Below are 18,959 nucleotides of genomic sequence, written 5' to 3'. Positions count from 1 at the left end.
GATGTTGGCAAGTCTTTGGGTCCAAATACCAAGCCCCAAGTCCTAGCTTTTTTTTCTTCAGAAAAAAATGGTGGGTAGTTACATTCCAAATAATTATTGAGCCCGAGTCATTAGAAAATAAAAAGTTGAGTCTGAGTCGAGTCGCTGATGTGACGTAAGTCTAACTTGACAGCGAATCTTGTGACTTGAGTTCCCATCCTTGGAAGTCAGAAGATAGTCAGTGGGTTGGCCAAATCCCAACTTGTCCTTCTGCGAGCAAAAGTATTTCCTCCATTTGTGGAGGGAGCAAGGCTCCTCCATTCGCATACAGTGGTGCCCCGCATAGCGACGTTAATCCGTTTCGGATTAATCGTCGCTATCCGGAATCGTCAGTAAACGGAACTAAAAACCCCATAGGAATGCATTAAACTTTGTTTAATGCGTTCCTGTGGGGCCCAAACTCACCGTTCAGCGAAGATCCTCCATTGCGCCGCCATTTTCGCTGCCTCGGTAAGCAAGGGCAGCGCGCAAAAATGCTTGCGGTGGCTATTTTGGGCACCCGGCGGCCATTTTGGAACCGCCGATCAGCTGTTCTAAAAACATCGCAATGCGAAGATTGGTAAGCGAAACGCTTACCGATCATCGCAATGTGATGTTTGCCCATTCAGAACATCGCAATGCGATCGCATTAGCGATCCCAAAAAATAGATCGCTATGCGGATTCGTCGTTAAACGGTGCACTCGTTATGCGAGGCACCACTGTATATGGATCCCATGGCTATGCTTATGCTTAGACTCTATTATACCCACTGCTCTATTTACACCAACCTCACTCCCAGTGCTATTTTCCCACCTGCTTTTTTTTAAAGTGGAAGGGCTGTTGTAAGGCAGTTCCCTAAGGTAACTGCGAACTGAAGACTTTATCATATTCCATGTAAGCTCCCCTCAGAGAGGTCTTGCTGTACTTGCTGTTATTGGTTTCTGATCTCTGACTAGGGACACTCCATGTTATTGGAAGAGAATTCTCATTACATCGTACACACTCGCACACTTCATTATTTACACAATCAAGCCCTCGCCACCAATGTATTCCTCCAAGCTGGGGCCTGAAGTGAAACTGGGCTGTGTTCCGTCACAGTTGTCAGTAGGATACTAAATCTAACAGGCTATTAAAAAATCATTTTTTCCAAGCGAAAACAATAACATTAATATTATTTTAGAATGCCATTACTGAGGACCACAGAGGAAGAAATATTTTTCCTCATGATCTGTTCCAGGGCTTTTTTTCTGGAAAAAGCTGTAGTGATCCTAGAAACATATTGTTGTGGTCTGCCAAAAGGTTTCCAACTTTGGCAGGTCCAAAGCAATGAGATTTTTATAAATGAGGTGAGAAACAAACTCTGAAAGAATTCCCTCCTTTCACCTTGACAAGTCTTGTTGCAATGGCTGATGTTAATGGTGTGTTAGTTAGACCTCGCAATGGATGCTACATTTTCATTTTCCTTCTACAGTCTTCTGCCACAGGGCACAGAAATGTTGATTTCTATCCCAGGCTGCTGGTGAGGCCCTGCCTTACAGAGGCTGCTTGCGGGTCCTCTCATTATTTAAGCCAGCCATTCTCAACCTTTTTTTTTTTTTTTTTGGCAAAGGCCATAAACACAACATGACAATATGTTTTATGAGCTGATCACCCGACCGTAACAAATAAATTCATTCATTCAATATGAGAGAAATAAAAGCTGAATCAGGATTATATAAGTCACATAATGAACCTTATAAGGTGGTGTGTGAAGAATTGTTTCCAGTCTGTGGCCCCCTTCAAATGTGCTAGGTCCATTCCAGAAGGGACCATGTGACCCCCGTCGAGAATGGCTGTAAGCCATTCTACCGGAAGACACCATCTGTGGGTGGGCTTGGAGCTATCCCTGCTCAGTTATCCTAGTGTCCCTCTTCCCCTACTCTTGTCTTTCCTCAGGGCACTCCAAGCACCAACCTTCCCACTTAACCTTTCCTTCTGTTGTAATTTAACACCCACTTAAGGAAAATGCCAATCAACAGACATTTCAGCATGGCTTTATTTATAAATTTGCTTTGGATGCATGTGGCATTTCTCTATAGACCATGCTTGTGACTTCCAGGAAGTTCTCTTCCTTGTACAATTAACTCTGCAGATTAATCTTTATCAGAGCTTAATAAATACACTACCACAATGCAGCTGAACTGAGGGATTTATAAATCCCCATACCTTCATTGATAAAAGCTTAAAAAGGAATAGACCTTCTTTTACATAATACTGTGCATTTATTTGGCATATAGGATCTATGAGAATGATTTGTTCCTTTAGAACAAGAACTTGTAAGCATAATATAGGCATTAAACCAAGAATGCGAAGATCAGAGAACAAAAATGTCTACTAGGAATGTGCTGTTGGACTGCAACTCCCATCATCCCTGACTTTTGGCTGTGCTGGTCTGGGGCTGATAGAAGCTGTAGTTGACAACATCTTAAGGACTACAAATCCCTCACCTAAAGAAGAACTCTTCTTTGTGGAACAAAGCATGATAATTACTGTGGGCTTGGATACTGAAGCAAATTTGACTTTCTCCATGCAACTGTAGTTCACCATATAACCACACTGTTCAGTCCATTTAAAACCAATGAAAGCAGAAATTAGAGGGTTCTGAAGTAATGTGCCATGGAAGTCCCACCAGAATGAATACTACACATACTCACAGCAAGTATGTGTACAGTTAGAAATTTTGGTCACAAATCCAATACTTGTGTGCTTGTTCATGGATGATCAAGCTAAACATGTGTGTTCTGGGCTGTATCACAATATAAATAGGGTTTTTAAGGTTTAAGTGACATCATAATTAAGGAGTGGTTGTACCCGTTCCACTCCCCTAGTGAGTTTCCATGGCTGAGTGGGAATCTGAATCCTGTTCTCGAGTCCTGGTTCGCCACTCTGTCTGCTTCACCACACAGGGAATCCTAGACATGGGGAAATACTATTGTCAGTGATAAAATGAAGCAGTCCTTTTACTGAATATGTAAACTCACTTTCAGCAGAGGTATACATTTAATACATTTCCAACTGACTTGCTATTTTAATTGCAACTCCTGTTGTTTAAGGCAATGGTCATGATTTTGTTTTACCCCAATGGGTATGACAATCTGTTTTGACCTGCGCTTAAGTGCTTTTCACACATCGTATGGGAGAAACCACAGTTAGCCAGTATGTAGACAGTCAAAAGGGAGCTGCTGCCTTGATGAAATAATACCCAAATAACAGACAGGCTTGTTGTACACATTCTTGTACACCTACAGAATATGATGCAGGAGAAAGCCTTCGGAGGGCACTAAAACATCTGTGCAAATGTCTTTCAAGACCTTATATTTGAGTGGTGGCACAATAATCGTAATAATAAAACAAACAAACAAATGAATGCTTAAAGGTGATAAGCGCTTCTTATGGATGACCCCATAATGTATTGCAAAGCAGACACAACTCTGAAAGGGGAATGAAGTATAATTTTGATTTGCCTTTTTAAAATCTAATCTAAGCAACTTTTTTTCCTCTCTAAAAATTACTGCTGTAATCCTTCCAAAGCTTTTCTTCCCTTTCTCTCTTAAATAGTCTAAATATTTTCATTAATATCTCTCTAAAGAAAATATGTTTTTAACAATAGCATTTACATTAAATAATATATATATATACACAGACACTGTTTCACAATGTGCTGTTTTTGCTCCTTGGCTTTGACTTAGTGAAAATCCAGGTGGGGCTCAAAAGTTCCCTGGAAGAAGAAGCCTTCTGAATGTGTCAAAAGCACCCTATAAGCATTACATGTTTTTTTCAAAACACACAGAAACTGACCACAAGACGTGGGCTAACCAGAAGCCTGTCTTTTGCAGAAGCACAATGGAATCTGATGTTGAATTCTGTTCCCTGCTGTAGTGGGTCCCATGGCTACTGTGCTCTCTTCTGACTAAAAACCACAGCTTGCTATCAGATGCAGCCCTAAACACCATTGCAATACTTAGGTAATCCAATTAGGTACATAGTTCTCTGCACTAGGGAGTGTTCCTTCTAAATGTACAGGGTTGGCAATTCAGGATTAAATGCATTGAGGCCTTTTCCTTCAGCTATCCAAAACTGAGTTTTCCTCATATAATTCAGGAGGACCTGGATTTGACTCCTAGTCACAGATAAGAACCATCACAGAGCACAATTTTAAAAGCCGAGCCTGGTGGTTAAGCATCAATTCTTACATTGGTGCAGAAGGCATACCACCATATAAACATCTACGATGACAACTTCATGACTATTTGCAAAGTTTGCCCTTTGTATATGCTTATATAAATAACACACTCCTATGAAAAAATGTATATTCTTTACATCTATACAGGATTAATAGGGTGGGTAGACTTTTAACTTGATTTCTTAAGAGTTTATTCAACGTTGTGTCCCATTGTATCATTTGCCTTTTGTAGACCTTCAAAGAGGTTGAGTCCTTTTCCCACCTCAGTACTCCCTTGCTTCCTGAAATTGTCTGTAATAGTCCTCCTCTGAAGGATTCTCTGTACATTTCTGGCCGTTATTAGGCGGCCGAGCTTCATTATATCTGCTCCAGTCCCCTTTGCAAATGATCCAGGGCAGAATGTCCACTTTGTAATGGAGTTCTGCGGAGAATTCTATGCTGATCAGGTTAGGAGTGCCTGCGCCTTTGCCCCTCGTAATCAGTTGCATGCTGTCGTCGTAGCAGCAGTGCTGTGCTGCTAGTGTGGTACTCTCCAAGGACAGCATGGACCGGATACAATAGCGAGCTGTCGGCTTATAGATCTCCAGCTTCTCCTTTGGCCCACTTGCATCTTTCCAGCGGAAGTTCTTCCGCTTAAGCCGGTCGTATATATCCGCAGTACTGTAGGCAACTTCTGTGGGGTACGAGCAAGGGCAAGCGGGAAGGTCGTTGACCACTTTGTGCATGTACTTCTTCAAGAACTCACTTTTGCAGCTCATCCACCGTTCACAACTGTCAGTATCTGTGGAGAAGAGGAGAGACTGAAGGCTAAACCTGTGCTGCTTAATTTACAAATTAACATCTTGCTGTGCCTCAGAGATGAAAAGTGTGTGTGTGAGTACGTATGTCACAATAACTGCTTCCAGAGTGCTTAAGGTATGTGGCACAGCACATACCTTAGGCACTCTGGAAGCAATTATTGGAATAGCACTAGAGCTCTCTAATACTGAAGTATTAGGGTTACTGGAATAGCACTAGAACTCTCTAATACTGAATTCTCAGTCTCTCAACAAACTTACAGAATCGAAACATTCCACAGGATGGAGCCATGGCAGTTAATGATATATCAACCTGCTATAACTGTGTGCTGCGTAGAGAGACACTCTATTACACAGGTGCTGTGGTGCAGTGTCAGTATTCTTATCTCCACTTTCCCTCTTCACATCTAGTGACAGAATACGTTTAAAATACAGCAACAGGGTCTACGGTTCAGCCAGCATCACTTCCCAGTGTTGGAAGCATTGCTTTGCCTTCTATCCTGAAAGCATGCTTCTGTGGAACTCTCTTCTAAAGCGTTTATGTTTGTGAGCCTCAGCCGAGACTTTTGAAAGGGGACCTTAAAAAGCTACCTTTTTCAAGCTGCGTTTTGCCGGAGTGCTGGTCTGCATTTTGAATCATGTCATGATCTGCCATGCTACTGATTTTAAACTGTTTCAGTGGTTAAAACAGTTCACAGGCCAAAAGGATCCGTAAAATTAAATGGCTGTTTTAGGTAACTAAGGGCTCATCCAGATGAACCCTCTGTTCCTTCCTCTCGTTGCGCCAGTTGGTGCCTAAGGAGCATGGATCTTACTGGGATTTCTGTCCACTTTAAGAGTATAACTCCACTGTTCTTTATTTTAAGAAATCACCTCCTTTCAAGAAATGATTTAAGATTTCAGAAATCCACAACAAATGCTTGAGAAACATCTTGTCTATTAGATGTCTGCTTTGTTGTTCTTTCAGTAGATTAGTGCTAAATTAAAAACTTCCGCTCAGAGAAGCTCTTGCTCACTGGACTCTACCATCCCTCAGAAGAAAGTGAGCACACATGCAAACAAACACCAGTAGTAGGAGTTATTTTTTTTTTAAATCTGGGAAGCCCGAGGTTTTGACACTGTTTGCTACTAATTTAAGCCTTGTGTTATCTGGACAGCGGGGAAAATGTCAGTATCGTAAGCACTCTATTGAGTATATACAAGATTGAAAATGCTCCACCTGGATGATCCCTGAATATTGTTAAAATGTCTTTCTTAAAATTATTTCTGTAAGCTGTTTCATAAAAGCTTTGGTCCAGAAATATCTAAATAGGACAATGCGTGAATCTAGTTCCTTCCAATGTATTATTTACACAGTGGTGTCTCACAAGAGATATATGTCAGTTTCACTGTCAATTTGTGATGCCAACTGTTCTTGCTGAAGGTACTGTTGCTGAAAGCACATTTCATAGCTGTACTGAAGCTAAGGCTGGTGCACCATCAGGGCCTATTCCCACAGATCCTGGATATGGCCAAAGTGTCACATACCCTTGCATTCTATCTAGACTAGCATGACATGCTCTATGTGGGGCTGTGCTTGAAGACTACTGAGAAACATCATCTGGTCCAGAATGCTATATCCAGATGGTGGTTGGTTACAGAAGGCATGCAACTTTCTTGTTACAACCATTTCACTAGCCATCTGTCTGATGACAGGCACAAGAGAAAAGTCTTGTTATGACATATACAGCCCTGTATGGCTTAGTCTAGGCTTTCTGAAGGACCATCTTCTTCCACATGTGCTTGCTTAGATTTTAAGATTTTCAAGGGAGGTCTTTCTTTCAGTCCCACCACTCTAACAGGCATATAAGAAAGGGAAGAAGAGACAAGGCTTTCTTAACAGCTGCTCCCAGATTCTGGAAATGTCTGCTATATGAGGCTAGGTCTTTTTATTGTGCTTCTGCTGGTAGACACAATAATTTTTGTGAGACTTCTTTCTGGCCTTTTAAAGTTGGTTTGCTCACTGAAGAAGATTTTAACTGGTGGGTTGCAGTTTATTTCTTTTCATTGCTGTGTTTTAAAGTGATATTTTGTTTTTGTATTTGCATTTTATTTTTATTAGCCACTTGGGTCTATTATGATTGTTTTAGAGAGAAAACAGCACTGAAACAATAGGGAAAACCTGGGTGAGATTTTTAAAAATGTAAGGACTATTTATATAGAAAGTTAAGTGTTTGAGAATAATTCCAAAATATACCAACATTTGTGAACAGTCATTACATTTATCTTACCTCGTAAAGGCCCTTTGAGTATTCCTTTCCCCTGTCATTTTGGTGAAGTGGCAAGATACATATTTCAAAAATAAATATATAAAATTTGGGAAAAGCTGATGGCTGCTGCGTGTTCCTGGGTTGATGTGCATAGGGAGAGGGGTGGATGGGATAAAAAGTAAGTTGAGACTAATCTGAGACCTCACCCTTCCACCACCACCTCACATTCTATAGGCAGTGTCCTATGATTCCTCAAGAAGGGTCTTTTCTCTGCTACTCTGTCACTGGCACATAGCGTGCTTTATGAAGTCTGTTTATCTCATTCAGTTCTGGAAGAAAATACCCTCTGCTAAATCTGCTTACCAACTTCAAACAGTTTTGTAGCATTGAATTCTTCGCTTCCCGCAAGTAAACTCATTTCTGTGGCTGCTGTCCTGAAGGTGTCTTCGATTCCTAAAGAAAACAGTTTTTCCCCTTAATATAAATAATAAAAGTTGGAAGAAAAACATGTACTTGCATCGGTATTCCAGCAGTGCTTGCTCCTCTCCCATGACATTCATGCTTTTTCAGTTCAGAGGGAGAGAGAGAGAAAGCACAAGAGAATGAAATTTACTTCTTCATCCCAGGAAAAACACCAAGTTCAAATTGAGCAAAAAAAAAAAAAAAAAAAAAAAAAAAAAAGCACATCAAAGCTCATCTCATTTACACACAGAGTCTCTTCTCTCTGACACATTTCAAATGGTCTTGAGATGAGCACAGAGCCTTAATACTTCTTTGTGCTGTTTTAAGAACAGGCCAAATGTTTCAGGCTTCATTGATCATCACAGAACTCTTAGTAATTGAAGCAACTAAAAACAAAGTAGGGCAGTTTTTCATTATTTCATGCTCGTACTGCCAAGCCAACCAAGTGTTGTGTGTACAGTTTCCAACTGTTCCACTAGTCGATTTTTATTTTATTTTATTTTTATATTAAATAAAAGCCAGCATGTACTACTGGTGTTACAGGCTTATGTGACTAACGCGTACTGTGGTGCTAACGTTGAAGATACTGATATATTCAGCCTTTAAAAAAAAAACCCAGCCCAACAGAAGAACTGAAAAGATCACTTGGAGATGTTTCTCTCCACTGTGTGGGAGCCACGTATTGTAGAGAACAAAGGACCTCACTGTAAGGGTAAAGAAAAGACTGATTGAAAGCAAACCCCAGAATTATCATGGCTGAGTCCATTGAAAGATCTCCCAACCACAGGGACGTGAATCCCCATTATGAACTAGGAGAACATCTTGGGAGATACAGCTATGATGATGCAGGTAGGTATCTGTACTCCTGGCAGATGAGGCATTCAGGTAACCTGGTCTGAAGACTATCCTGGCTTCAAGATCATTTCTTGTAATTTGATTCTTCTCAAGGGACATGCGTTTTAAGAGAAAACCCCTGGTAAGGCTTGCTCATTTAATGGTCCTGTTTAGGGTGTAAGTGAGGACTGCACTTCTCAGACTTCCATCCCTTTCAATCAGATTCAAGGGCATTTGTGAAGAAAGGGGGGGGGGGTGGTCAAAAGCTAAAAACACCACCAACCCAACCCAATGTTATTTTATTGTGGACTGGTTGTGCCTTGGGACCCTTAAATCAAGGAACCAACAGTTTTACATAAGCAGTAACTGTGAAACTTTTTGCACAGTCCAAAACCCCCTCATACTTAGCCATTTTAAAAATTATTTCCATTTCCACCACCTCAGTGGCATTCAGCCTTTGCACTAAACCTGGAATTCTGGAGCAGTATTCAGAGAGGTAGTCATTTTCAACTGTTTCTGAAAAAACGGGGGAAAAGGTTTCATGGCACTTTTAAGTCTAACACATTTATTTCAATGTGAGCTTTTGAAGATTACATTCCATTGCTTCAGACATCATTGTGTCCTTGAAGAAGTGGATTCTAACTCATGAAAGCTCACAGTGGAATAAATCTGTTAGTTTGAAAGGTGCCACCATATTTCTCCTTGTTTTCTTTTTCTTAATTCTGGAGCCATAGTAGCAGTAAATTATCTGTATAAAGTCAAGCCTTAAATGCCTGTACAAACATTCCCCCCTCCTTCAGATGTAGGCTGAACATTTAAAAAAAAAAACCATCTTCAGTATTGTAGCAGTACGACAGTGGAACCAATGACCTCGGGAGGTGGTGAGTGCTCCAATGCTCAAGGCATTCAAGCGAAGATTGGACAGCCATTTGTCAGATACACTTTGACTTGGATTCCTGCATGGGAATCGATGGCCTTATAGACCCCTTCCAACTCTATTATTCTATGATTCTAAGTTCCTCTTTGCTGTTGCTCCAGGCACGCAGTAACACAACAAATCTATGTTGCTTTTCAGAAGAGTTGCCTTCGCCGCAAAGGGTTGCAGGCGTTGCTGCCCAGCTTACAAAATACACAGACAGCTTGTTACACTAGAAATCCAAGGACCCATAATGAGGCCAAAATTCACTGACACACTGCTAGATGCCTTAAAACAGTCATGTGAAGTTTTTGCTCTTGAAAGTGTAAAGTGCCAGTGTGACTTAAAAAGGGTGATTCTTTGGTTGATTGAAAGGCTTGGCAGCAGCGCTTCTATACCTATGGAGGAGGCAAGGCACTCACCCCAGTTCTATTACAGTCTCTCCACTCCCCCCCCCTCCCCACATCATAGGACTGCTCAGTGAATGAGTACATTCTAACAGTGAATCGGGGCAGGGATCCTTGTTGCGACTCCATACCTTTCAAGTGAGCTCCTGGTTTGGGTCACAAGAAACAATAACGTCTTGAAGGCTGCCATGGGTTCCCTAGCTGAAGTTCTATTTCTAAGAAAGCACCACGAGGGGGCCCAGTGTGGAACATTCCAGGGGCGACCCACATGCTCTGAATGAAGGGCTCCTTGTCTTCCACTATAATCAGCTACGCTCCATCTGAGTCATTTGGCTAAGACCCTTCATAGCTGTCTTGATTGCCTCTGTTTGAAAACTCCTGTGTATTATTTTCTCCTATGCTCTGAAACCTGGTGTCACTGAACAAACTCCAAGACACCCTCTTTTCTGGTGTCCTCCCCCCGAAGCCAGGCCATAATTGAGAAAGCAACTGCAATGTCAAGGACACTCAAATTCCTGCAGGACCCCATCGAGTGCACCTTTCAAGTAATGTGGTGTCCTCTTGGATGATTATCTGCTGGCACCATTGAAGGCCTGCCCATGAATAATGTTGCTGAAGGAGCTTCAGAAGGAAATGCATTTGATTCAACAGTTGTTTTTGGAAAGCACAGCAAAGCTGATCATTCTAAATATTTGGGGCAAAATCCTACTTCTTTTAACTGTGAATGAAGTGACCATTGTTGCTGATGTTTATACCACAAGGGTACTGACTTTTCCCTTGGGCACACAGAAACCCTCTTGCTTTCAATGAGACACTCTACCTAGCAAAACTGCAAACCGGAGATTGTACAGGGAGCTTCTTAGCATGCAACCATTATGCTCTGCATTTCCAGGTCAGATTCCGACCTTAGTGGCTTCAACGTCTACGGTGTAAAAGTGAACATAATGTATTTTGTTGGCAAAGGATGGCAACCAGTACTCTGGTCAGTTGAGACAGTCAAGACAGTTGAGCAAAGCCTAACCTGGACAGTTTGGCCTGTCGCATGTCCTCGATTCAGTGGCTGTACAGGCATATCCACAGGTTCGGGTACGCTTCTGATTGCCACTTCCACACGTTATGCTACAAATGGACCAAGGGCTCCAGTCTCCTTCACCATCTATGTAATCTGTAAGGCAAAAGCAAGAAAGGGGGTGGGGGGGGAGGAATGGTTAAAAAAGGGAGGGGGCTTATTTGAGGTGGGTATGAACCACTGATTCAGCAATTTGTACCAGTTCATTTTTTGTCTGAACAGTTATTTGGCACTTCCCAGCTCTGCCTCCTTTGGCAGCTGCCCACTCAGAGGCAGCGCCCCAGAGAAGAAGGGCATCTGCCAGAGGAGATAGGTCTGGGAAGCTCCGAACGCCTCTTTGGATGAACATGCGGTTTGTGCCTATCTCTAGTGCTTATAAACGTCGATGCAGAAAGGAATTTTTTCCCTACTGCTAACTATTTGGGATATTTGTTTGCACACATAGAAGATCTCTAAGAAAACTTTGCAGTGAACTTTACAGTGTTCACAGTGAAACAAACCATTTTGGAGGATACTTTATTCCACACATTCACCAGTTGTCAATTCAACACACACACCCTCCAAAACTGTTAGACAACAAGCTTGATCTTTGGTTAGGTTAGTCCTAACTAACATGCTTTCAGCTCCAATTACAGCTTATATACAAGGTCTGTTTTTGCCTTAAGAATGCTTGTTTGAAGACTGAGTTCTCTATAAGTATACTTGAGACTATACATGACCTCCTTTTTAAGTTTAATTTCCACTTAACTCTTCCATCCCATATGATTCATGGGCAACAGTACCTGACAGTACCTTTCTCTTCTCATCTTTTCAACACTGTTATAATCCTAAAATGTCCGCAAGAGCATTAAAATGCACACTCACCATATTCTGGCTGTTCCTTTGATTCAAACGTCCGATGACTAGGTGTATGCCTGTCCCATGCGCCACTAAGTGGGTTAAGGAAGTTACTGTCTTCAGTTGTACTATCATATTTATAATCCTGATCACCGCTGCTCATGCGGGTGATGGAGGGTGCCGATCTTTGCCACCAGTTCCTCCAGTCTGGTGATGGGACAGGCCAGCTGGGCTTGCTGTTTTCCTTTTGGATATCTTTCTCTGGTTCAGAGTCTGTTCCATCCACAACTTCAATTGTCACCTGGAGAATTCAAGGTAGCAGGTCAATAAGCATCCAGACCTTGACAGCTGTCTCCCCCACCAGCATCAAAATGAGCAACAAAAAACACCAGCAAAACATTTCATAAAGAGACAGAAGGTTCTACCTAGTTGCGGTGATGGAGGGACAGGAACCTGTGAACCTTGTGGTGCAACCACGAGCCTAGTGATATGTAATAAATAAAGCAGGGTGCAGCCTTAGGCAGTGTAGCCAAATGTGAGTAGTGATGAAAACTGCAAACAACTTCTGAAGGAACAAATATTTCCCGTCCTGGCATAAAGGACTTCTCCTATGTTCTGTCACATCGGTCTCTAATGCATGGATCATGACACAAGGGGTCTGTACCTTCACCTCAGATGGCTCATACTGGCAACAACACCCATTTTACATCATCATCATCATCATCATCATCATCATCATCATCATCATCATCATCATCATCATTATAACATACATCGTCGTCGTCATTGTCGTTGCCTTCATCATCAAAAAGATTAATCAAACAAAGGAAGATTGAGAGTAATGAAACATAAAGACAGAAGATTTTTTTTAAAAGTTTATTAGAAGGTGTGTTGATAGACACAGCTTTCCCCCACTCCTGCTTCTAGGATTAAAAAAAACTAAAATAAAAATCTGAATTGTGAAAGTTTATGAAGGATGCAAGAGCTTGGCCTCTTTGGCACTTGGTCAACCAAAACAGAGAAGGTGGGAGAAAAGTAGGAATATATGGAGGGGGGGGAAAGCCTTGCTGATGTCTGTGATGAATAGTGGGTTGTGGAATCAAAAAGGTGATAGACGACTGTTTTCTGGGAAGACAGACCTAGAAAATGTCAGGAGGGAAGAGAGGAGCTACCTGAGCCTGAAAAGTTAAATTGCAGAGACTTTAATAGGATAAATAATGGTTTTAAACCCCAAATATCATTCCTGCTATTTTGACTTTCTTTTTAATCCCTTATGATTTGATACAGCACTGGAGTTTTGTATCCACAGGAAGAACTGAGGTAAATTCTTTCCTTAGATTTTTTTTTAAAAAACCCTACCAGAATAAACTATAAAATGCACCCAGGATATAGTTTTCTTTTCAAATCTCTCTCTCTCTTTTAATTTCCCAGTCTGGGAGCAGTTAATTGATGTCACAAATCTAGAATTTTTTGTCGTTTCTCCCCACTCTGGTTGAATTAGAAATACAGGCCCTGTAACCAATTTTTGCACTCTGCCTGTATGAGTTTGAAACTACAAATTCTTCTCATACGTTTGGATCCAAAGGAGTTCAGAATTCTAGCAAAAAGCCTCATATTATGTTCAATTGGTTTTTGGAGACAGCACGAAGACAAACATCCCAGCACATATTTTAGTATCTAAAATGTGTGTGCACGCGAGCGCATGCACTTTGTGTGTGCATATATATCAGTTTAGAGATGAACACATTTTATGTATCATTTTTGGGGGAAAAGAGCAAATTAGGGAAGGAAGCACGAACTATTGAACACTGAGATACAGTGGCAAAAAGAGAGGGTTTAAATAAGACAAGTCTAGTAGGTCTTTTGAATATAGAAAAATAAAAGAAAACATAAAACTAATTGTTGTGTTTGCACCAAATTATCATTGAGTATTCCAGAGAACCCTGGCTTCTCATGAACACATGGTACACACTGATGATGGAAGCCCAACTGTTCCTGTTTTGCTCCTTCCAGCTAAGCCCACATGTAAATGGGCTGCAAACGGATCAGAAACTGGAGGCACACCCTTTGAACAAGTGATCTGGCCTTGTTGTTCTCTTACCCGCAGATTCACAAATTGTCCTCATTTTGTTCTTGGTGGATGAATCCTACCTTGTAAAGAGAGTGGTTTAATGGGAGCAGTGCAAGGTGTTTCATAGCTCACTAATGTAGGGTATAAAAGAGTCATGTGCAAGTATGAGGAACAGATCTAAAGTGCTATATGCCATACTGAACTAGAGCTCTCTTCCAGGTACATTGTTATCCTCAACTGGTTGGTATATTGATAAAGAGAGGGAAAAAGTGGTGAATTCACTGTACAGTTTAAATCTATACACTGAGTGATCATTCATAACTGTGTAATCATCAGCAGGTAAGCAAACCACTGTTTCAGTTCATGCCTGCAACAAACACAGTCAGACTTCCTGATGAGTTCTAATTCAACAATTTCATACGGCTGTCTCATTTTAAAACTCCTTGTGCAAAATGACAATGGGTGAGGACTTGTTCCCTCACCATCTCTTCTGGTCCGTATAGGTTCTCTAAGATAAAACTTTCTACTCCTAATAGAGATATTCATTATCACGATAATGGTGTGATAACCAATGATGGAGAGTGAACGGTCTTTTTCTTTTGTACATTTAAGCTTTACATTGAATTGTTTGTGTCATATACTTCTTTGCAGTTCTCACAGACACGTTGGTAGGTGCCGACTGAAGGAAACACTTTGCACAGAGCTTGCCACACGGGTTATGGTGCATGACATCTCATGCCATAATAAATTCCAGAAGTCTCTGCTATTTTTTGCTGCGACCCATTAACGCAGCTACTGCTTTGCAAGTGGGGGAAACAGTGACTGAAAATTTGGAAGAACAGAAGAGCTCGAACGAAGAAGTGTAGTACCAGCATCCTTGGAATTAGACCACATTTAAACGAGCTAGAAAAGCAAAAAGAACATCACAGGGAAATTCATTTGGCAGCCAAGCCTGCTCGTTTGACACATGACTTCACTGCATTCCAAAGGAGAAGAAAAGTGAACCTGTAGCACACTGAATAGCTTCCGCTTTGCTGGCATGACCGCATGAGCTGGCATGTGTCAAATCAATGGTGAACAACAAAGAGCTTTTCACCAAGAACCAAGAAATCTTTGCTCCCAAAGGAAACACATTTCTGCCTTGAAGAAAGCACCTTGTTTTCAAGAACTTCCTGTGAATTCGTTTACTTGAGTGCAGCGGTGCGTTTGGCTGCTGGTTTGGCAACCAAGTTAAAAAGGCAGCTGGGTAGCACAAAAGTGGCAGCTGCTTGGGCTACCCTTTGAAATGTTTTCTTGTCTTGCTGACACTGAAACAACTGTGCAAACTGCAGGGAGGATGAATAATAATATGCCCCAGTATTGTAAAAACGATCCAGCCCAATAGTCAGTCAACAGAAAAGTCCCAGATTCATTCTGTGGTTTGGTTCTACAAATTTGGTTCTACAAATTCGGTGTAAAAAGATGGGCCAGTGACTGCCTGCTGTCTTCTATTGTGAATACTCACCTGCCATCATTGTGTGAAGGCCAAAACATGGGGGCAGGGGTGGGAGAAGTATGTGAGGGGGAGAGGGGAAAAAAGGTGATGCAATGTGTACGTTGCTACCTGAAAATGCATTCTATAATACAGCACCAACTCAGAAGTAAAATAAATTATTGGGCTTTGTCCTACAAAAGGCTACACGTCAGGAACTCAAGAAGCTGTCTTCTACAGAGTGAGACTCTTAGTCCACCCAACCCAATATTACAGATACTGACCACCAGCAGTTCTCCTGGATTTCAGCCAAGATTCACCCTAATCCTCCCTGGAAAAGCCAGGGGTTGAAACTGCAACCTGCCAGGCATGTACCTACTGTTTGGCTAGATATAGGGAGATCACATTAAATTTTAGACATGAAATTCAGCTTCATGTAATCTGGACGTTCAAGGTGATCAACTCCAGGAGAACATGCTTCAGATATTTTCTTTTGTTCCTGTTATGTATTTTGTCTTTGTTTCAAATGTTCTGTAGCCTATTTGGTTTCAAGTCCGTCCTGGAGGTCCTTTAAGAAATTTTAAGCCATCTTCAATACAAAAGCTCTAGGGGAAGATAGTCCATTCAAGCAATTTCAAAAAAGCCGTTCTCTAAAATGTGAGCAATGTAACACTAGTGAAATCTTCAGTCAGTGAATAACATTCAAAAAAGCTTGTTATCAGCCAGCTGTGTGACTTTACTTCAACTTAACTGTGCAACCTTCTGTAAAAATTTGTTTAAATGTTGTCTTTTTAGTATTTTACAATACAGTGGTGCCTCGCTTAACGAGTGCCTCGCTCAACGATGAATTCGCATAACGATGGCCTTTGCTGGAAATTTTGCCGCCTCACCTAACGATGTTTCCTATGGGGGATTTTCGCATAACGATGTTTGGGACCTTGCTTCACTTAACGATGACAGTTTTAGGTCCCCTGTTTCGCTTAACGTTTTTTTGACAGCCCTGTTTTCGCTATTTTAAAAATATTCTAAAATGTTTAAAAATGTTTAAAATGCTTGGAAGCGTTAGTGCACCTAATAAAACCTTTGTTAAAGTAATTTGGCTTCGTTCTGAGTCTTTTTGAATTTTTTGTGATTTTTTTTCACCATTGAAATGTATTGAATAGGCTCCTATTGGAACGGATTAACCGGTTTTCAATGCATTCCTATGGGAAATGGTGTTTCGCTTAACAATGTTTTCACATAACGATGTTTTTAATGGAACCAATTAACATCGTTATGCGAGGCACCACTGTATATATATTACTTTGAGGTTAGAAACATTCCTTTCCAGCAGATTAGTCAAAGAGAATATACATACTGCTTAATTCACTAATGCTCCCAGCTGTGTTATATATTCTTAACTCCAAAATGGCAAACACAGAAATTAAACAAGCAACTTCCTTTTTTTCCCTATACATGCTTTTTCCAAGTTCTTTTACCTGTTCCCCCAGGTTGTAAGGTTTTGTGACAGGTCACTTATTTTCTTTGACATTGCACATGACATAATCATTGTTGTATTATAAAGTTTCATATATTCTATTTAGTTTACTTTATAAGTCCAAGGTCTTTTAATTTTTAAGTCCAAATAGTCAACATTGCGTCCATAAGAAATGACAGATTCAAACCCCAAATCGGCTTTGGGTAACATTTTAAACAGAGTAGAAGACTTTTACCTGAATATTTGGGTTTTGCCCATTGATGTCTGCTTTAGAGAGGTCAGGAAAATTCGGTAGATCTAGAAGAAAAGACCTGGGTCCATCTCTTTGCACAGACGTACGCCTATTCTCTGGCCTGAATCGCTGCTTGGCAAATGATCTGTGTGCGGCTTGATGGTCGTGATAATCTTGTCTGTCTCCTGGATTTAATGTGAACAAAGTTTCAGGAGCTGAAAGACTATCACTCTGGAGGATGTCCTAGGTAGGCAAAGAAAAAAATAATAAAGCAACATGCAGGGATTAACAATGCCTTGTAGAGTGCCTTCCATAAGAATGCCTCTTAAAACACAGTGCGAGGGTTTGTACAAAAAGAATGCACAGTATCTTGCAAAAACACGAGAATGTGTTTGGATTTCAGATCTCTTTTCTGAGACATGTGTGAGCATCTTGTGCTATGTCAGAAACTATTCTTCCACACATGGATAATATTTTTTTGTCTGTGGAAGGAAACATCTGGATCTAGACTATAATACAATGAATCCATCAAAAGTGTTATCCTAAGTAAGGGGATACTTAGGATTTTTTATTTATTTATTTTAAAACCAGGCTACTGAGAAATGATTCCCGTGTGACACCTGTGCAAGGCTCTCAAGTTCAACAATTCCTGAGTCAGGAAGGATAGTTCGTTAACAAGGAGGCAGGCTATCTTTAAGGGTGCCTTGTGTCTTAGTCCTACACTCTGTTGCTATAAATAAAAAACATTAAGGGTGCAAGAATTGCCACATATGCACCTTAGGCAAGACTGGCTCTTCCCCTGCATTGCAGAGGCAGGAGAGTTTCACCGTGGAAACCCCAATCCTGCCACATCACGTGACTTTTACAGCATTCCAAGAGCAATGATTTTGAAGGAAAGTGGCTTGCATATGTTCTGTAAGTAAACCTAGGGTTTGCCCCTTGTTAGTTGAGGTGTTTAGCAGTTTGGCAATTTTAGCAGCTTAAGTCTAATATGAACCAAGATGTCTTCAACTGCATTTATGAAAACAGCAAGATTAAACTGGGAAAGGAAAGGTGCAATCTACAAAGATCTTGGAAGTGGAGAAAAACTGCAAAGCAGTAAGGAAGGGTAGAAATTTTTTCCCAGTGCTTAATTTTTCCACAGAAAAAAAATCAATTCCTTTTTAAAAAATTGTTTTAATTAAATTTCTTAAGATCAATGAGTTGATGCCAAGCGAATTCAATTTGAAATAGAGCCAAATGGTGCCAGTGATTTAATGAGCAGTGACAGTGAAACTGGAAGTACCTTTATGACCTAAGTGGAAAAGAGTACATTTTATTGGAAGCAGAGAAGTGGACCACCACAATCTAAATTTCTAAATTGTACTGGGTGTGCAAATACTACTACTACTACTACTACTACTACTACTACTACTACTACTACTACTACTACTACTACTACTACTACTACTACTACTACTAATGCAGTGTCATATTTAGCACCGTAATTTAAATGTAAACAAATGACAGAAGGAAAGTGCACTTTCTTATTCAGAATTAAAGACAAGTATCCTAATAAAAATAATTTCTTCCTAATATTGGAATTTGTTTGAAAATAACATCAAACCCACATTAAATATGCTTTCCCCTTCCAATAAAACATTTTCACTCAAACAGTTATGGGCTGGTGGGAGCTTAAGATCTTTTGTTTAGTAAATATAATCCAAATAAACCAGATCATGGCACTTGACATTTTTCAGGGGAAATTGCCAATTTAATTTTTTCCCCCTAGAAAACCCATATCACTGCTGCAATAATGACTTTTCAGCATCCACTATGACCCATTCAAATTTGAGAGGCTGAAGGTCCATTGAAGAACTATCTCAAATCTTGCCACCAAGGATCCTTTCCAAGCAT

At 40.7% G+C, this 18,959-nt stretch overlaps 1 protein-coding gene across 1 annotated transcript in view; it reads right to left on the bottom strand.

The window, feature by feature from the left end:
- Positions 1-2,036: 2,036 nt before the first annotated feature.
- Positions 2,037-18,959, bottom strand: part of ISM1 (isthmin 1) — a 37,729-nt gene continuing 20,806 nt past the window's right edge. The window contains exons 2-6 of the mRNA XM_073003341.2: positions 17,067-17,306; positions 11,840-12,113; positions 10,928-11,071; positions 7,651-7,740; positions 2,037-5,022 (exon numbers count right to left, since the gene is read on the bottom strand). Coding sequence (XP_072859442.1) covers positions 4,505-5,022; positions 7,651-7,740; positions 10,928-11,071; positions 11,840-12,113; positions 17,067-17,306 — 1,266 coding nt within the window. The 3' untranslated portion in view covers positions 2,037-4,504. The remainder of the gene's footprint in view (positions 5,023-7,650; positions 7,741-10,927; positions 11,072-11,839; positions 12,114-17,066; positions 17,307-18,959) is intronic.

This window comes from Pogona vitticeps, chromosome 1 (assembly GCF_051106095.1).
Source record: "Pogona vitticeps strain Pit_001003342236 chromosome 1, PviZW2.1, whole genome shotgun sequence".
Lineage (NCBI taxonomy): Eukaryota > Metazoa > Chordata > Lepidosauria > Squamata > Agamidae > Pogona > Pogona vitticeps.
The sequence above is the reverse complement of the archived record's forward strand: the minus strand, read 5'-3'. Positions and strand labels throughout refer to the sequence as shown.